This window comes from Parambassis ranga, chromosome 8 (assembly GCF_900634625.1).
Source record: "Parambassis ranga chromosome 8, fParRan2.1, whole genome shotgun sequence".
NCBI classification, from domain to species: Eukaryota; Metazoa; Chordata; class Actinopteri; family Ambassidae; genus Parambassis; species Parambassis ranga.
In genome coordinates this window covers 6,109,721-6,128,548 of record NC_041029.1, presented here as the reverse complement: position 1 = coordinate 6,128,548, position 18,828 = coordinate 6,109,721, and the positions used below count along the sequence as shown (strand labels likewise).

Here is an 18,828-nt window from a genome sequence, read left to right as displayed (position 1 = left end):
AAATCAGCAAAATATTACAAACCCCACCGGTATAAACTGACTGGGAATATTTATGAGAATGATTTCCACACTGAATCAGTCCAGTCAGCAACCTGACCGCTAATGACTGTGAGCAGCTGCTGATGGTTGTCTTTGTTAAGTGCTGGAGTTCTGATATAAAAGTGAGGCCCACATTTATTCTGCTCGTCACAGGCCGAACCTTCTGAGGAGTGCAGGGTGCTGCTTCTCAGCTAGGATCAATGGCTCTTGAATTCTATTTATGGAAGACTACGAGTTGTTGATGTTTTCTGAGCTTGTGGTTTGTTTAAAAGATTTATTTTTTTGTCTTTCTTCCTGGGTTGCCTGGATGTATATTGGTTCATCATTATTGATCAACTGAGTAACTGAAAGCCTACGAGCACCCCTGGCCTTGCATATGCAGGCTACAACAAACCCTCAGCTCCACAGCAGAGGTAGAAAGACTTCTTAATGCTGAGTCAAGAGACTGGAGGGGAGAGAACCTTGGTGAGCTCAGTCCAAGCACTATCCAGACTCCCTCAGCCAACAGCATGCCTGTGTCTCAAAACACTGGAAATGATGGTCCTTATTCTGCTGGTCACATAGCATACATTGAGCCTGCCCCTCCTGTCCCCTCCGAGACAGACGCAATGTCTCCTGAACCAGCTAACAGTGGTTATGGGATGGCCAACCCCGCCTGTGGTTCCACAAAACGGGATTTTAGCACTGGATCTGGATCTGGGGCAGACGGAGAACCTCATCTTGTCTTTGAGGAGGTTTTTCCACTATCCTCTTAAGAATACAGAGCCTTATCTAAATTCCAATGCAGTCTCAGAGGGGTATGGCCAAGCTGATTATGAAGGAGCTTCACCTGCCATCACACTACAGGAGCCTCTCCCCTATCCATCTTCAGGACGGGTGGAGATTCCTCCCCCCCCTGCCAGTGCCTTCAGAGGCGTGATCACATGAAACGCTTGCTGCAAAAAGACATCAGCACCCCAAAAGTCAAGGTTCTACACAGGGTCAATCAACCAGCCATGCGTCCCCCACCTCCTCAAACATACATCGTCCAGTCAAAAAATGGCTACAAGAGGAACAGCGACCTAATGCCCCAAACCTGGTACTGTAAGCACGAAAGATACCACAAATGTGAAATCTGTGAAAGAACCTGCAAAAAGACCACCAGCTGCAGCAAAAGTGTGAAAATCCCTCACATGTATGATGCTTTTTACTATCACTAACTTGTTTAGATGCCTGTTCTCCCCTTAACACATGAGCCTTCATCTAGAAAAGAAACCTTTACAATTCAAAGCTGACTGTGCAGTTAAGATTTGCAGCTTGAATGTTGTGTGGACACAGTATGGACATGTGGACACACCTTTATCCAGAGTGAATCAGGCATTAAACCCTGACAGGCATGTATTGAGCTGGACCTCTCCCTTGGGTCATGCAGACAATGGTGCTGTCAGATGGGCTTATGTGCCGCCAGCTCTGCCACTAAACACATCAGAACACACAGCATATAGAACGGTGGTATTTACCTTGGCATTGAAATCCTTGTTTCCCAAATCCCCTGCAAGGAAAAAACAAAGTTGTGTCTAAGTAGTGCGTTAAAGTAGCCTAACTATGGGAAACTTGTAAACATCAGAGTGTAAACATCAAACTTGCCCAACAAAAAGTAATGCAAATGAGTTTTTTTTAATTATTAGTTTAGGTATTTGTGTAAAACTCACCATATGAAGTCTGTGCAGTGGCTGCAGAACGTCGGCTGCTTGAAAAACCTCGCAGTAAATTTATGGTTTTTCACTTCATGCACGTTTTTCTGCCGCAAAGCACCTTTGCGGGCGAATCTGTTCCCAACGCCAGCCGAGTCATTATAATGCAAAAGATGATCAGCCATAATAAAAAGAAAAAAACTACACAGCCACAACTTCTGTCGTCCCGTCCGATTTCTGTGGTGTTGTCTCTCTTCGCAGCTCTGGACTGGTGCTGGTGCTTTTTCCCCCTCAGCAGGCTCCTGTTGGACCGCACACCTCCCCTCTGCCTGGACTACAGCTGAGCGCTTCTTTTTCATTCAGAGTGACGTCGGCGAAGCTTTTCTTCACGTACCGTGGGAATATATACCTTCAGCTTTTTTTTTTTTTTTTTTTTTTTTTTTTTTTTAAAGGTTACATCTATAATAATAAATTCAAATTTCACTCAACCTCGACAAAATAAATAAAGTGAGTTTTAACATCTGCAGTGTAAATAAATCAAAACACAACTTGGTTGTAATGTTACATTAAATGTCTTAGAGACCCCAAATATTTCTAAAGCAGAAAATAACGACGGGTATTTGAAGCATCCCTCCATCAGTAGCTGACGAACCCACAAACTGCATCTTATTAGCGCCACCGTGTGGACTAAAGCTACTCTTTCATTTTAAACGGTGAAAACAGTAGCCTACAGAGTGTTATAGGTCTTCTGTCTGTAAACAAATTGTTTAACTGTTTATTATTTGATGACATAACCAAAGTGAATGCCACTGAGTTAATTCAATAGAAAATGAAGGTGAAATAAAGCAGGGGATTGTTTCTATGGCAACGTTTAGGCGCCGCGTCACCGCGGAAAACGGATGTTGCGTCGATGAGGAAGTTTTGAACCGTCTTTGAGCGGCGAAACCACCGCTCAAGGTAAGTCGCGTTTTTTTTAAATAAATTATACTTTAACAAACAACGTGCACTATTCCAGGACGACATTAGTCTGTTAACAGAGCGAAAAGGCGAGCTGTAGCTCTGCTAACGTTACATGTATGCGCTCAGTGTGCTAATCAGTTTCAACTAGCTAGTACCCCACGGGTTTGTTGACATGTCTGATTGTACATATGTAGTTGTTTTGTGTACGTTTATAGGTTAACGAACTGCTCAGCTATAAACACTGTTGAGCTAATTAGCATTCGTAGTGCTTGTAAATAGAGTTACGTTTTATTATTCCCGTATTCTGCTCTTTCATTCATCCCATCAGGTCAACATGAGCCGACACGAGGACTCATGGGAGAAGCTGGACACTGAGTTTGACCATCATCTCCTGGACATGAAACCATATGTCCTGAAACACCCTAATAGGACAGGTGAAATGTTACCAACTAAAATGCAGCTAGTGTCTGTTTTGCACTATTGGTTTGTTAACATAAGGTCCCTCTCTCCTGATGTTCTCAGAGCGCCAGCATTGTGCCCAGTGGATAAAGAAATTGTGTGATCCAGCTGCTTGTGGTTCAGGACTGATAGGTCATAAGACCCGCAACATGTACGCCCGTTTGCTCCTTCACATGCTCAAAAGAGGGAACCTCGAGCTGCCCTTCACCAGAAAACCAGAGCCTGGAAGTCTTAAGACACTGCCTGCCTACATGGTAAGAGTAAACGCTTCATCTCTTAAGTTTACCACGTACTTAACTGGCCATCATGAACTTTATCGCTTAAATTTGAATTTCTAGTCCATCTACTTTGATGAGCCACTGTCTGCTGAGCAACACGGAAGAGGCCTGCCTGACTGGTTGACAGGGGAGCTGGGGGGCTGTAGTGGAGACAGCATGCTGGCCATGGATCTACTTAAGGATCAACCTAGTTCTACACCTATCGCACTTCATCAAAGGTAGTTTTCAACTACAAATATATGTGTGCACATCATGTACAATTCATACTCAGGCTTTGTTGTGTGATAATAATGCACATCAAAGAGAACTGTTTTGTGAAAATTAATCTTTTTCTCAGGTGCACCAAAAACATTGAGGATGTTTATCGCTTGGATCTTCTGTTGCTTGTTGTTCTGCTTTACACAACTGTTTGCATTATGCTGGGAAGCTGCTTCCTTGCCAGATAAAAGAGCTCCTCTCAGTTAGATGTGCATGTAATTGTACAGTTTATTGTACTTTTTCTAAGTGGGCGCATAACAAATTTTCTTTTGTCCCCAGAGGAGGGGAAAATGACACTCAGAGGTCATCAGTCTGTTGAAATTGCATCACATTTTACAGAGTAAAAACAGTTATGGCTATGTAGTGTATAATAGGATGGTGTTATATTACTGCTGAAAAGAGCAGTCTCACCTGTTCCTGCTGGTTGACTTAACTTCTCTGATATATAGAGAAAAACACCTTTTTAGTCAGATATAGAGGATGATGCATGAGTTATTTATCCATGCGTTCTGTTTAAAAAGTTAAAAACATGCAGCTTGGCTCTGAAGATAGATACACACAGCTTTTGTGACTGATTGCTCATCACATTTGCTCAGCAGCGCTATCTGAAAAGACATTGCCATCTTCTTGCATCAGACTGTATGAGCTGTCCATTTTGACTTTTCAAAGAGAAACACTTGAAAACAGCATGAGGGGATGAGGAAAAACTCATATTTTCTATCCCATCTTTCTGTTCCTCTTCTCTTTACACTTTCCCAGTTGTTGACCCTAGGGTGTAACCCCCCAGGAAGCACAGAAGAAAGCTCAGATAAAGCTTAGTAGCTCATTAGTGTGTCTCTTAAATCATTTGGCTTTTATTCCTATGTGAAAATCAGCCAAAATGCTTGAACTCTGCAGCTTGATTAAAACTATTGGTGGCATTCAGGTATACAACTATGTGTATACTACATGAAGTCAACATGCCTTACTAAATCATCTTCAGAGCGTGCTCAGGGATGTTTCTTTTGACTGCAGGCAGTTCAGGGGCTTGACAAAATGATGTTAGCTTTGGCTGGGGGTTTTTCATTCCAATTAAGAAGGAAAGGCAAATCAGAGCCCAGTGGCTTCATACAGTCATTAGCATAATAAAAAGAGAACACTGTAAATGTAGTAAAGAGAGCTTAATATACACCAGGGCACCGCGAAAGACGGAGTGCAGGCCCGCTGCTGACAGTTTTAATTGAAAGTAATCTGTCAGGCTAATGGAATGTTGTCATTACAATTAGGCGATGAAGTAGTTACATCACAACAAGGCAAGCTGTGGATGATTTGGACACACTGGTCTGCTGGGACCTTTCTGTGTGGCTACTCCTTTGTGTTTTTTTTGCTTGTTAGATTAAAGGGACAGTCACTGCAAAATAAAATATGTATTAGTGCTGTTTATCCATCGAGATTCTTTTGCTGTGAGTTGCCTTGTTGGGAGCAATTTCATGTAGGAACTATTTCCTAAGCGTGGGTCCTAGGTCAGAAGCATGTGCATGATGTCACAAGCAGACAAAGGAAAAGAAAATATTTTCTACATAACAGGGATAACATCTAGGTCTGTTGATTTATGTTAAGGTAGATTTTTGTAGACATTGCTTTAGGCATGTTTAATTGTATTTACAACACGGCTGGCTACAAAAATACAAATGTTGGATTTGTGGGTGGTCTGTGACGTCAACATCCCGCAATCTGTGTCAACTTATTAAAAGACTGGTGAAAAAAATTAGTCAAATATTGAGGTCTTTTTACATCATCATGTATGACCAATGAGCCCTTCTCTGTCTGCCACCGAGGGTGTGGATAGAAAGACTTTGTGGGAAACAGACTGCTGCGTACCACAGTGTCTGATTGACCATGAAAGACACTCAGATCACAGGCTAACGTCCTGATGGAGAAAATTAGCTGGGCCATGAGCCCTTTTATGTGTCTCTCTCATTTAGATAAGATTAAATGGAAGGAACTCGTCCGACTTCCTCCTTGTGATGTGGCAACGTTTGATCTGTCTCACTCAACATTAGTCAGGTGATAGGCAGAGCTTTTTTTTCAGCTTGTAAAAATGTATGGCCCAATTCAAGTTTCAACATCTAAAGGCTAGGCTGGGATGTCGTTTTTGTGTTAAATAGATGTTATTTCTGTTTTACACAAAGTAGATATTCTATAATGTACCTGTCTGTGTTTAGACAGTTATCTAACTGCCAGGCTAAATGCCAGCAGGCGTTCGTCTGTACTTGTGTTATTCCTAATTTAGCCACAAGATGGAGCCATTGCTTTGTCTATAGCAGCATTTTAGCCAGTAGTGGGAAAACCGAGGCAGTCAGTGTGGGTCAAGAGATCATACGAAACCCTTTGGTGATTAGCTCTCACATCCACTCTGTCTTCTTATAGTGTGCCGCCTTGTGTTCAGAGAAGGCAGATAATGGTAAAGACAGTGTGTGAGGGTTATATAGAGAAGCATGTGAAGAGGGCTTTGGTACTACTGTCTTCTTCTTTCCCCCATTTTCTTGCCTTGTTTTCCTCTTGCCCCTTTCAAACGTCTGTCTTCCATCTGTGCTTTTCATCCACATATGAAATCTCTTAGTCCCCCCCCCCTTTCCCTTGTCACTTTTTTTCTCTGGGTAAGTGTGACAACAATGTCTTCACAGTCCAATGTTAGTGTAAACCGCTCACATCTTTCACTCAGAGGCCAGAGTCTTTCCACTGATCTTCTTCCAGGTGGTGTAGGGTAATGGTGAAGTGTGTACAGGGGCATGAGGATGTCAGTGTCCCAAGGTCAGACTGTTTTCCTGAGGGTGCCCAAGGCTGAGACCCAGGCCCACTGGCTTTGCACTTGGAGGTCAGGCTGGGGTATGGATGTCAGGTTGCTTTAATCAGCCAAGCTGCAGCTTCTGAGGCTCTACATGGTGTTCTCATTTTCTTCTTTGTGTGTGTGTGTAGCTCTGGTCTGACTTGCCACTGCTTTGATCTCTGGGCCTCAGACTCCAGACACATCTGATTCAATTATCCTCATCCACCTGTTGACTTGGAGGCCCAAAATTGCAAAACTTGCCCCCCCTCCAAGTGTTATAGTTTCATGTGTGCATAGAATTGAGAAAGAAGCTTATTAGATATTTCTGATCATAATTGATTGCAAAATATTCTCAGATTAATTCATTCTTTTACTAAAACGTTTTACTAAAAAAAGTAAAGAAAATTGTAGAGTTTAGCAACAAGAATGAAATGAAAGAACACTAATTCTAAGAGTTGTTTGTTTTGCCAATGCCCTCTAACATTTCTTTTTTGCTGGCCTACATCTTCCTCATTCTCTAACATCTTCGTTCAATTAGCATCAGTGGGTTATTAGTGCCTTGTGTGCCTTAATGAGATTGTTAGCTTTGCTGTGTCTGTGCATGTGTGCATGTGTGGTGAGAGCACAGCGAGAATGAAAAGTATGTCTGTGGGTGTGTGTCAGTGAATATAAGCAGTTTAAATCATGATGGACATGATGAGAGACAGTGATTGAGGTATATGGTTATAAAAAGCTGTGCATGGAAACAGATGAATGTACAGCAGAGATGGTTATTGTTCAGACCGCAAAAAACATGCAACCAGTGCCAGATGTTTATCTGTGTAAATGGCAAGGCAGGCTGCCTATGTAAGCACATTCAAGTACAAAGAAAGGGACTGCGAGATATACACACACACACACACACATACTTTTAGGTTTGCCGCTCACACTTCCTTTTTTTTCTCGTGTGTCACTTCCAGGAGAAAGGTGTATGACCAGAAGAGCCCATCACGACCCAGGTGTTCCAGTCCAGTAATACAGTCATCTAAACAAGACAGCAGAATGGTTAGTCGATCACTTTGCTTCAGACTGCCAATCACCTTGATTGATTTTAACAGAAAACCTACAGGGGCCAATATGCTGTAAATAGTAGACACAATGTTTTCTTCTTTCTTCTTTAGTGTTGGTTAATCTAGATGTATTTCTCTATGAAATCAGAGGAAATTTCTTGTTGCTAGTTCACAAAAATAGAGCTTCACTGTTAGACTTTTAAAAGTTTGATAAATTTCACCAAAAACAACACTGTTTCTCTCACTGTTCTTCGCTGTTGAATGTATTCATGTACAGGTCATTACTGCTAATACACTAACTGCATCTGTGGCCACTCATGCTTACATTAAACGCAATGCTTTGAATTCCTGGTGCAACACAGAGACTGTGACACGCTGCTCTGAACAGCCAGTGACTTGCATACCCAGCATTCCTAAATATCAAAATAAAACATTTACCCTGTTTGTTTGAGGGTAAGACTCTGGGACCTTAATGCCATTTTAATCAGCTGGGGCATTTGATCCCATTCAGCGATTTCTCTGCGTCAGTGCGGTTCCGCTGAGGTACACCCAAGGTCCACACTCCAACAGATCTTAATCAAATTCAACAACATCTCTCCTTTCTCTATCTCTCTTTCAACTTTATTACATATTTCCCCCTATTTCAACCTTGCTGCCCAACCTTGACTTGCGTAAATTGATCTTGTATCAACAGAACCCCTGGAGGCATTCGAATTATACTGTACAAAACAAATCCGGAGCCCCATCACCGTAACAAAAAAGCTGTAAAAGAATGACAGCCAGTCTAGCTGCATATTCCCCTCTTGTGGAATTTACTGCGTGACGGAAATGATGTGGAACTGCCAAACATCTGGAGTGCTGTACTGTATGTGAGAGGGAGGAGAGTAAGGGTGGAGAGATGGAGATAACGAGGGAGTGGACTGCTGTTAGTATGGGAGGAAAACACATGTGGGCGTGCTGTATATCTGTAAGCTTTTAAAAAAGCCTTTTGTTGTTGCCAAAATAGGAATTATATTGTGTCAGCAGGCAGTGTTAACCTCCATTGCTGCCTGCTGTTTCCTTCCTCGGGCCAAACTGCCAATCAAAGCACCGTCAGCAATCATTTAAAATTCTCTCCTGTACTTTATATTACTCCTCTTAACTTCTATTTGGTTTCTTTTGTAAACACATGCTTTTTAACCCCCATGTTTCTTCACTGCAGGTGGAGGGGGGGCTGAACATGTCTCCTGATGACAGTGACCTGGAGGCTCGTCTCAACAGCTGGAACCTGGGGGTGAGTCCAGGGGCATGCCTTGAGCTTCTTGGTTACATGCAGCTGTCAACATGCTGCAGTTCACTACAGTGACAGGGAATCTCTGAGCTCCCGAGCAGATCTATATCACTAGTACAGTGATGCTTTCTTCTTGGACACCCTTTCACCTCTCGAGGACTCTTTTAAGCCGGATGTGAGAGTAGGTGAAGAAGAGGTAGAAGGAGTTTTGTAAACTAAAGAGTTTGAAGATATGTGCACGTCTCCTATCTCCTCTGTCTGACGTGCACCAGGCCGTGGCTTGATAAGCATTGCCCTCATGTCTTTTATTTCCTATCTACTCACCTCCATGTCGCTGAGCCTCTTTTTTTTTTTTCTTCTTGCCCTGCTTGTCGCCTTTGACTTTCTCCCACATTACTTACCTTTTTTTATCTCTGTTTTCTTACTCTCTCTCTGTCTGCCCATCCATGCCCCACTCTTTGCACTCCCTCTTTCTTGCAGTGCAAGGGTAATCTGAGGTATCTATCAGCAGACGTGAAGCCGTACACTGCACCACTCTGCTCTCCTCCGTGTTGAAACGCTGATAAGAGGCATTGCTTGGCAACGCTCCCTGAAGCCTGCATCTTTCAAATCAACAGATGTTCCTTCACACACAAACACACACTCACAAACTCCCCTCAAGTTTACAGAAGTTTTATAGATGCACGGCTTCAAAGTGCCCAGCTCCTACGAAATTTCAGGACAGCCGAGTATCACTCTATCTGGAACATCTTTTAGGTTTTTTTTCAGATGTTCTAAAGCATTCAATATTGGTGTGTTGATCATTTCACCTCGAATGTATTAATAAAGTTGGTTCAGTCTGCAAGGTAGCCATACTGGACCATGGGTGGGTTCTTCAGGCCCGAATAAGAGAGCAGCTTATCAGTTAGCACATCCACTCACCAGCCTGTAGAGGATAAAGCATGCTAACCTGAACACATTGAATGAACCTTGGGTATTTTTTTCCCTACAGAACAGAATTGAACGTAGCTCCTACCACTTAGTGTTTTATTCATTTCATTGTTTGTGGCTTACAGGGGCTGCTGACAGCTTGATCAGCGCCAGTCTGAACCTAGGAAGCCATCACTCACAGTGTGTTTGTTTGGCCTGAGAATCGGCCCTTGTGATTTGGAGTGTTGTTCCTCTCGTGCGTTGGTCCGTCCATCCATCCACGTCAGTGTCCAATGACACAGGACGCCGTGCCAGCTGCAAGGCCAGACAAACATGTGCTTAGCAGAGCATGTGTGTGGGCGCGGAGAAAAGAGTGTACGCACAGGCTTACGTGTGCACCAAATCCAAGTTTAGTTTCACGCTGTGCCAGCATTACACCACAGCATTTAGTCTACAAGTCTTCCCTGCCCTGTGGGCCGTCCTCAATCAAATCTGATGACTGGCTGTCTGCAGATAAAAAAAGAAACCCCCATTCTTTCGAGGCTGGGCACAGGTTTAGAAGAATATTGATTGATTCATCACTTTTTTTCAGCCATTGCCAGATTTAAGGAGGAATTCATCACACATCATGGCACGCACCACTGATGTAGCTCTACACTGACTGTTGAATAGTCTGTCTTATTTGTGTGTGCATGCATCTTCTATTTCTACACTTTGTTAAGTGCGTTGGTTGTTTGTTTAAAGGCATGAGGGCTGTGTTGGCTGTCGCTTACTTGCAAAAGCTGGGGTCAAAAAATAAGTATTATCAGTTCAAATAATTTAGCAACTGTATGACTTAATTCTTACCTCAATGCTTTCTAAAAGATGCTTCGGTTAACTATATTCGCAATATGATTGAAAGCATCTATGCCTCTATGATTGTAGTTGCATGAATGTCTTCTTTTATTGACACCACATAGTGTGTGAGCTACCAAAATGTCCAAGAAGGTGGGGTTACTTTCATCCAGTTCACCTGTCACAAACTAGATTGTGTCTTCATTCTCATACTGTAGCTGGGTTTATTTTAGTCCCAGCTCCGAGGTTCTTCCAGGACATGTTCTCTCATCTTCCATTCATTCTGGGTTAGCTTAGTGTGGATTGTGCCACCTCACAGCATTAAATCCTTATTTTTGTAAAAAAAAAAAAAAAAAAAACCTGAATGAATCCCACGCTTCCCTCCTCTTCCTCCTTGTTCTCTTCCTTCATCCCTGTGTTGAAGAGATTAGCAAGAGAACTGTTTACTGGGCGTCATTGCTGTCATCTCTAAAGTCGGCTCTGCTACTTTGAAAAGCCGTGATCTTGCTGCTAGTTGGCAGCCCCTACAGACAGCCCCAGTGCATCAGAGAGAAATGCTGCATGATAGCGCAAGTTCATAAGAAAGTAATGGGGTCATAAACAAACGTCAAATAGCACAAGCAAAACAGCAGGTTGTCAACAGACAGATATTTTTTGCAGTTTGCGTCAGAGAGAGTGAGCCGTATTGATGTAACACAGTCACATTGGACTGTGACCTGCTTACTTTCAGGTGGTTTAGCTGTGAAGTCGTTTCAGTCTGTTGTGTTTCATATTGTAATCAAAGAACATGCTGTGTCAGTGTTTGGCAGGGATGTATACACATTTGTCTCTGTCAGATGGTAAACGGACCGGGGATAGCTTACAGATTAGTGGTCCTGAGTGTTGACAAAAGGGACAGCAAAGAGGGGCTCAGAGCAGGAACAGGACTGGCCACACACACAAAGCCTTGAAGTACCTTGATGCATTTCTGGCTTTCTAAACAGACCAGCGTTGACGGAATAGAGTCCAGCCACAGCCCTGGGCTTTTGATGTGCACCCCACATTGTTTATGGCAAATTTAGGACAGAGGCTAAATTCTGGTACTAGTGGTGAGGCTTTGTTAGCAGAGGAGGATGAGAAGGAGAAGTCAAAAGTTTTTTTTTGTTTACTCTTTCAGATTGAAAACCCCAGGTATTTGCGAGAAAAGCCCATTCCTCTGTCACCAGTAAGTTGTCTTTTTGTATTGTGACATAGAAGAAATGGGCCTGTAAGCTCCTCATCACCTATCTCTCTTCTCTATAGAGTTTCAAGTCTAGCTTTGGAAGGAACAGCACCATTGCCAATGATCAGGCCCCTCAACTAGCACACAGTAAAGAGGTATGGCCAGAGTGAAAGTTCCTATCTAAACTGACACTTACCAAAAATAAAAAATATATTTTTTGACTGTATTATTTGGTACAGGAAAACAAAAAAATGAGTGCCAAAAGGTGGTAAAATGTACACACAACCATCTCAGATTCTCATTAAACAAAGCTGCTTTAAAATCTGGAGTTTCCTTTTAATAGTATCTGAAAGCTTCTTCAATAACTGGGATGTCAGTGTTTTGTATATCCAAAGGCAGTACATGACATTCAGAGACCCTCACATCCATTCCAGCGAGCTTAAGTGTTAAACACACACAGAAGTCAAAGCTCCCATGACTGCTTTCACAGCATTAGACGACCCGACAGCCATGTACATACATCCATGTGCCTGGTTTGTATTGTTAGAATAGCCAAGGCCTCTTAGAAGACAAAAATAATGCTCAGCTCCCAGTGATGACAGTTTTTCCTTATGTGGATTTAAGCTGAAAATCCTATTCTGAAAGCATGCTTTGAAGTCCCCTGTGCCCCTCCCCAACTCTTCCGAACCACCACTCATTCCTCCCACCATCCACCTTTTAATGCACTGTTAAATATATAGCTGAGCATGACTTGTCTGTAATAACCGTGGCTTTACATAGCTGCTACAGTCAGTTAGACTGGCTTTACAGAAGAGAGAGAGAGGAAAGGGAGAGACACACAGGGCATTATGCACAAGAATCCACTGGTTTATTGACCTCCCTTAACGAGGATGTGTTTGTGACTGCCAAAAGAGGATTTGCATGCATCGACATACACTCTGTATCCAGTAAGGCAGTGGACTTTTGGGCTGACTGATCTTTGCAACTCCAATATGATATTAAGGCAACGTCCTATGCTGTTTGATCCTACTTCAGACTACAGCTGTGTGTGGTGGGAATATAAATTTATTTCAGGAGAACATATTTATTAGACACACCAACTCTCAGTTACCTGTTTATCAGGCACATCTATGCAATCTAAAGCTACTGGAAACAACAGCCACACAACAAGCTGTATTATGTTATGCTTAGGATGATGAGCGTCTAATTTCATGGTCATTTGTTGAGTATGTTCAGTGTATTTCCCAGGCCCACCCTAGTGTAAGTTGCATGTCTAAGAATAAGTGTGTTATTTCTTTAGGAGGCTGAAAACCATAGGAAACTGAACTGACATGTTGTTTCCAGTGAGGCCACATGTTAGTTAGTATGGGAACCAGTTCAGGAAAAGTCACAGGGAAGAGATGGTAGGGGGAAGGGGGACACAAGAGGAAATGGTGCAGAACTGATGCACCAAACTTTTTCCCATGGTGCTTAAATGTGTGCTGTGCTTACTGTAGCCAGGTTATGTGAAGAGAAGCTCTGGAGAGGTGTGACATTTACATTATGGTCTGTCATGTCTCCAGTACAATAGAAATATTAGCCTGCAGTGTTATGTTTGCATAACACTGCAGGCTAATATGTAATATGTTTTGCACGCTTGCATCAGGAGCTTGATGTAGAGAAGCACTGTTCTGACATTTTCTGTCTTGAAGTCAGTAACTGACTTGGTGACAATACCCAATACCATTTCGATACCAATGCTTTTGCAGATATTGCAAGAGGCATTCAAACTCGTTGGCTGACTCCAGGGCTTCCTCAAGTCTCCTGGCATGCTGTGTGTGCTGTTGACACATGATGTAGCACATCACATATTTAGCGTGTGTATTTACGTACAAATGCTGCTATCCTTTTAGCATGAAGGGTTGTCTGCTGATTAAATAAAAACAGACATGATTGTGAGATGCCAAACCTTAAGAGACAGCACTACCTAATTTGAATGAGCCTCCCACATAGATTGCATTTGCAAGTGTATATGTGCTGTTACTCAGCATCCCTAGACAGGTTGAAACACCTGTTTTGTCACAGCTTGAGTTTTGCATACACTGTGAAGCGGGATAGATTTGGTTCAGAGCATCTTTAGCTCCTCTAACCTTAGCTTTCCCTTAGGAGCTTGGAAGAATCATCCAGCCCCTTTTATTGCTTCAATCTGGCAAATCACAGTGACATCACTTTCCTTTAATCCAAAAGGCATAGTTGAACACTTACCCAGGTTTTAAGTGTTACCACGACATTAAGCTGGTGGTAGCTCAGCTTTCACACCAAGCTAGTCCTCCCACTATCATTGTGTGATATGAATGCACACTGCTTTTTCCTATGGAACAGTTGGTGGCAGCTGAGAAACTTGAGCAGCTGTGAGTCACTTGGCTTATACTGTACATACATACGTGTTTCCTTATGGGAAAGAAAATGTCTCACAGGAGCAGTAAAGTCCTGCTAATCCCACAGCACTCGGTAAGACTGACTGGGTATTAATTTGGAAATTCAATTAAACGAGGAGTCAGAGTCAGACACACGTAGGCCCATGCATTGTGATTCAGAATATACTGACAGACTGATTTAAAACAGCACATCTTCAATCTGTCCCTTGGTACCTGACCTCAGGGATTGTCGGCAGCAGGCACAGAATGGTAGATGAGTGTGTTGGAGTCAAGCCTTCACACTCTAATGGTCACAAGCACCCTGACTGGGGATCAGACCCCTTTTGCTTTCTGATGCCATAATGATGCAGTCTCTCTAATCTAAGACTCCTTTGGGATAAAGCTTGAGCTCTCAGCCTGTGATTTATAGGGCCATAGCCCAGCTTATCTGATCGCCTTTCAAAGCTAAAAAAGAGTAAGCTAGTCAGTCTTTAGTTTAGTGGTAGTTCAGTGGTGGCTTTCAAGATGGGTGAAGGGATCCAGTGTTCCCTAATGATAAAGTTTCTATTTCAAGCATTTCTGCCCATGATTCTTTTGTGTTTGATGTATTTTTTTTTTTAATTTTCTGTTTATGAAGTCTGTGTTTCACGTCAGAGATTTAATTTTAAGCAATTTTGTTTGTCCGGTCTCACCATGTGGAGAGAAAAATGAGCGTCTTCTTAGAGAGTAGAAATGGCATTGTGCTGCTCCTCAGTAGATAGCACCACAGTGCGTACTGACTATCCTAGAGCATCTGTGTTTACTGAGGATGAAAGACACACCAGGACATTGTACATCTGAGGCAAGACGAAGGAAAAGCACAAATGCAACCTTGCTTTGTGAAACATTTAGCAGACGATTTGTGAACACATCTTCCCAGAGGATGAAAAGGTCTCGACCCCACCACCAGTTTTGAGAGCAGAAAAAGCAACACATTCCCTCTCTAACAGAACCCTCCCTCCCTCCCTCCTGTTCTCTTTCTTCCCTCCCTCCCTCCCTCTCATCCTTTCAAGAGCGAAGTGTCAAAAAACATGGCATCTTACAGCACTCGCTACAACTCCGAAAAAGAGAAAAGGGGAAAAAAGCTGTACCACCCAGTTGGGCTGATTGAAGGCGTCTCAGAAGCCTTAGGTGTACGACATTCCTCCTCCTCCTCCTTCCTTCACCGCCGCTTTTATAAACAAGTTTCAAACACCCCTGATCTAGTTTGACAAACTTTCTCCAAAGAGCATTTGAAGAGAGGATAAGAAAGTGACTCCCCCACATGTGCTTTTTTTTTGTTTTTTGGGGCGCCGGCAGAATCAGGTCTCTGCTTACTCTTTTTGCTTTTCAATCACTGCCATCATCTCTCCTTCTCTCCTTCTATCACTTTCTTGTGCTTTTTCCTTTCTAGTCTGACAGGTCTCCTGTGGTCCCCTCAATTGCACTAGAATGGTGGTAAATCAAGAAAAAAAAGACAGAAGAAGCAAACGGAATACTTAACAGAGCTTTGTCAAGGATCAAGTGCGTAAATGTAGCTGAAGTGCAATAATGAGGGAAGACATCTAGGAGGCAATTTATGCATTTTAGTTGGACTTTTATTTCTAACAGGGCTCAGACTGTTAAGGGAATTTCTGACATCTTGCCAAAACTACCATTTCAATCGCAAATCATGGCTCCAATTTTTATTTTTTTTTTTGACATTCAGCTTGCTGTTGATGTCTGTATTAATACGCTTTTACAGTACTATAATTAAATCGTATTTTTATTCAGACGTCACAGTCGCTTCATGATTCAGATTTCATGTGGTTTGACTGTTGCCAAGTAATGTCATGGGAATTTTCTACTTAATGGTTTTGATGACTAGAACAAACAAGAGCTAGCCTTGGGATGTTGTTATCCACTGATATGCTCTCTCACACACACAAACACACTTTCAAAGGAAACACATTGTCACCCTGCTCCAGGGTTGATTAACACACCAAAGCAGACAGTGACTAAACATGAGTAGTGACATCAAAGCAAATGGCTGGTCATCTTTCTGTCAAAGGTTTTCCTTGTGCTTACATGTGTTGTTTTGAGCAGAAACAGCTTGGTAGAAAACAAACAAGAAAAAAAACCTAAGGGAAAACTGAAAGACCTACTGAGAACATTTCAGGGAAGCAATGAACATTTTTATTGCATAATATTGTAAATTAAAGGCATTTACATTTACCAGGACAGTGATAAGGCTAAGACTACACTTGTTGTCTCTGGCGACAGCCAAATGCTGATATGTGGCAGTATTTTTAGCACCATCCACAGGGCACAGAATAAGGACTGCCATGCAAATCTTTAAATACTTTTCTCTGGCAAACTTCTGGCAAAGGTTTATTTTGTTGTGCCCCATTAGCAGTAAGGGTTTGAGAATAGAGAAGCTGTTTTCATGTGCATAATGAGTTGCCACGGCAGTTCTTCACTGAAGAAATTCTGCGTGACTTAAATTTTGTGATCAAAAGAAGAATGTGAGCTTTTGTTCAGGCGATAATGTTACTCATCATTAATTGTGTGAATGCAGTGATAGCCTCTGAGGCTGAATGGATGAAATCTTAAAAAAACTGCAGTTCCACATGTGGCCACTTGAGGCTGACATTGAAAACAAACTAGAAATGTAACATTTCTACAGCCTAGTACTCATCCTTTTTCCTGTCTGCTTACAAGTTTACACACACCCCAAGTCTTCATTTAGTCATTTACAGAATATGATGAATGGGTCATTAGGGATTCATTTGACAAAGACCAGGAAGCCCTCTAGCTTAAAGATATCTGTTCTGACATGCACGTGACAGCGCTGAACTTTTCATCTTTTGAAAATGCTGTGTTGAAAAAGAAAACAGCATTTCTCGGCATGATTAACTGCTGTGTGTATACACAAGTGAACAAAAGTGTAACAGAACACACACAAGCAAACAGACTCCTGCTTTGTTTATCGTGCGCACGCACAAACTCACAAACAGTCGGGTACATTTGAAGGTCTGTTTGGGTAAATGTTTTTTAAATGTTAATGAGGTTTGTCTTATCATCGGATGCTCATGATGTGCACGGTGGTACGCAGTGCATCTCTTTTCATCCAGATTCATGTCAACGTAGTTATCTTGTCACTCTTTAAGATGATGTTTTTTTTCTTTTATTTCCATGAAAAAAGCTGTATATTCATATTAGTGGTTGTACTTTGTGTGTGTTTTCAGACTGAGATGAAAATCAAAGTACTGGAGGCCAAGCACCAGGAGGAAAAACTGAGGATGCAGCACAGACACGATGCAGATGTTGAGAAGGTAAGAATAAAAATCTGAAGGTACTATATACAATTGCAGATAAGTGTCTCACTAGCGTAAGTATCAGTATATTTTACAGTATTTATCATAACTACCAATGACATACTGCACTGGTACAGTGTATTATTCAGTATTTAATTGGTTGCTGTCTCTTCTACTCAACAGGCCAGGTCTGCTTAAGTGCTCTTAAAAACTATTAACCCGTCTTTCAGTGCCTGTCATTAATCTTGACTCCATTTGGTGCCTAATGAAAAGTAAAGGAATGAATCTCTCCGCTACTCATTGCCCCATCCTGCAAATAATCATCTTTTCAAAGCTTTTTGTCAGCTGGTTGGAAAAAAAAAGCAGTAAAGCTGCTTCATTTCACACTAGGTGCCCGTCAAGTATAGGCTGCAGATCAAGCACCTGGGATCTGTCATGTCCTCAGTATGACTTTCCTTTGCTGCCACAGAAGCTTTTAATAAAACCTAAAAAACACTCCAATTTTCTCTCCACTTTAAGATGCCCGCTGCTTCTCTGTGTTTGACAAGAGACAGGATGACAGCTAGCTCTCTGTTGCTTTCTGTTTAATTACATACAGATTGCGAGTTATGTCCGATGTCATTTCCTCCGAATTTTGGCCAGTATTCCCCCTTAATGGCTTCAAAGGGGAGTGATTTGGGGAGGGTGTGTGTGTGTGGGGGGGGGTGCTTTGACTAGCCTGATGGAGGATGGATAAGCATGGTTTAGTTTTAATTAGTCTGTTTATGAATAATGTATATGCCACTGGTCATGTGTCCCCCCTGCTTGAAATTGAGAGGGTAATGAGGGAACAGGCCACAGTGTTGTATGCTAATGGTTGTGGGTCAGTTTTGTGTGTAGTTTTTAAATATTTAATGAATGCACATGTAAGGACACACATCTTTGTTGTTTTGCTTAATATGTAAATACTTTGAAATTAATAACATATACTGCAGGGTAAACATTAGATGATCACCACTGAGGTTGTGCTTCTGACAAACAGAAACAGTTTCTCTTTTTGTATTATGTTGTTGTTTGCTCCTTTACTTCAGTTAAAGCTGTGGCTAGCCAGACAGGTAATCATCCCCTCCCCTCACTGCATTAGTAAGTCCTATAAAAACTTAAAATAGGCACCCTAAAAGCTGTCATTTCCCACCGTCTACTGCTCTCTCTCTCTCTCTCTCTCTGGACAAAACAAGTCTCATTGCCTGTGTTGGTGGACTCCAAAAAGACAACAATCCCCTTTGGGTGGTGAAATAGGGGGGAAAAATTGGGTATCCCTAAATGTTCTGTGAACTTCGCCCCATCCTCCTTTCATCTCCTTCATCCCATTCAAGGAGAGACGATGACAGGCTTGGCTA

The 18,828-nt window shown here is 42.2% G+C and overlaps 2 protein-coding genes across 9 annotated transcripts in view; one reads left to right on the top strand and one right to left on the bottom strand.

Moving 5' to 3' along the window:
- The window catches only part of prkcab (protein kinase C, alpha, b), a 73,289-nt gene extending 71,392 nt beyond the window's left edge, over positions 1-1,897 (bottom strand). For all 4 annotated transcript variants that reach the window (XM_028411507.1, XM_028411505.1, XM_028411506.1 and 1 more), the window contains exons 1-2: positions 1,731-1,897; positions 1,539-1,570 (exon numbers count right to left, since the gene is read on the bottom strand). In XM_028411507.1, the coding sequence (XP_028267308.1) occupies positions 1,539-1,570; positions 1,731-1,897 (199 nt within the window). The remainder of the gene's footprint in view (positions 1-1,538; positions 1,571-1,730) is intronic.
- A 694-nt stretch (positions 1,898-2,591) lies between these two features.
- Positions 2,592-18,828, top strand: part of cep112 (centrosomal protein 112) — a 74,135-nt gene continuing 57,898 nt past the window's right edge. For 3 of the 5 annotated variants that reach the window (XM_028411730.1, XM_028411731.1, XM_028411729.1), the window contains exons 1-9: positions 2,592-2,669; positions 3,001-3,106; positions 3,195-3,385; positions 3,470-3,627; positions 7,436-7,520; positions 8,727-8,798; positions 11,695-11,742; positions 11,820-11,894; positions 17,381-17,467. In XM_028411730.1, coding sequence (XP_028267531.1) covers positions 3,007-3,106; positions 3,195-3,385; positions 3,470-3,627; positions 7,436-7,520; positions 8,727-8,798; positions 11,695-11,742; positions 11,820-11,894; positions 17,381-17,467 — 816 coding nt within the window. In that variant the 5' untranslated portion in view covers positions 2,592-2,669; positions 3,001-3,006. The remainder of the gene's footprint in view (positions 2,670-3,000; positions 3,107-3,194; positions 3,386-3,469; positions 3,628-7,435; positions 7,521-8,726; positions 8,799-11,694; positions 11,743-11,819; positions 11,895-17,380; positions 17,468-18,828) is intronic. The other 2 variants (XM_028411734.1, XM_028411732.1) reach the window with 1 other exon arrangement.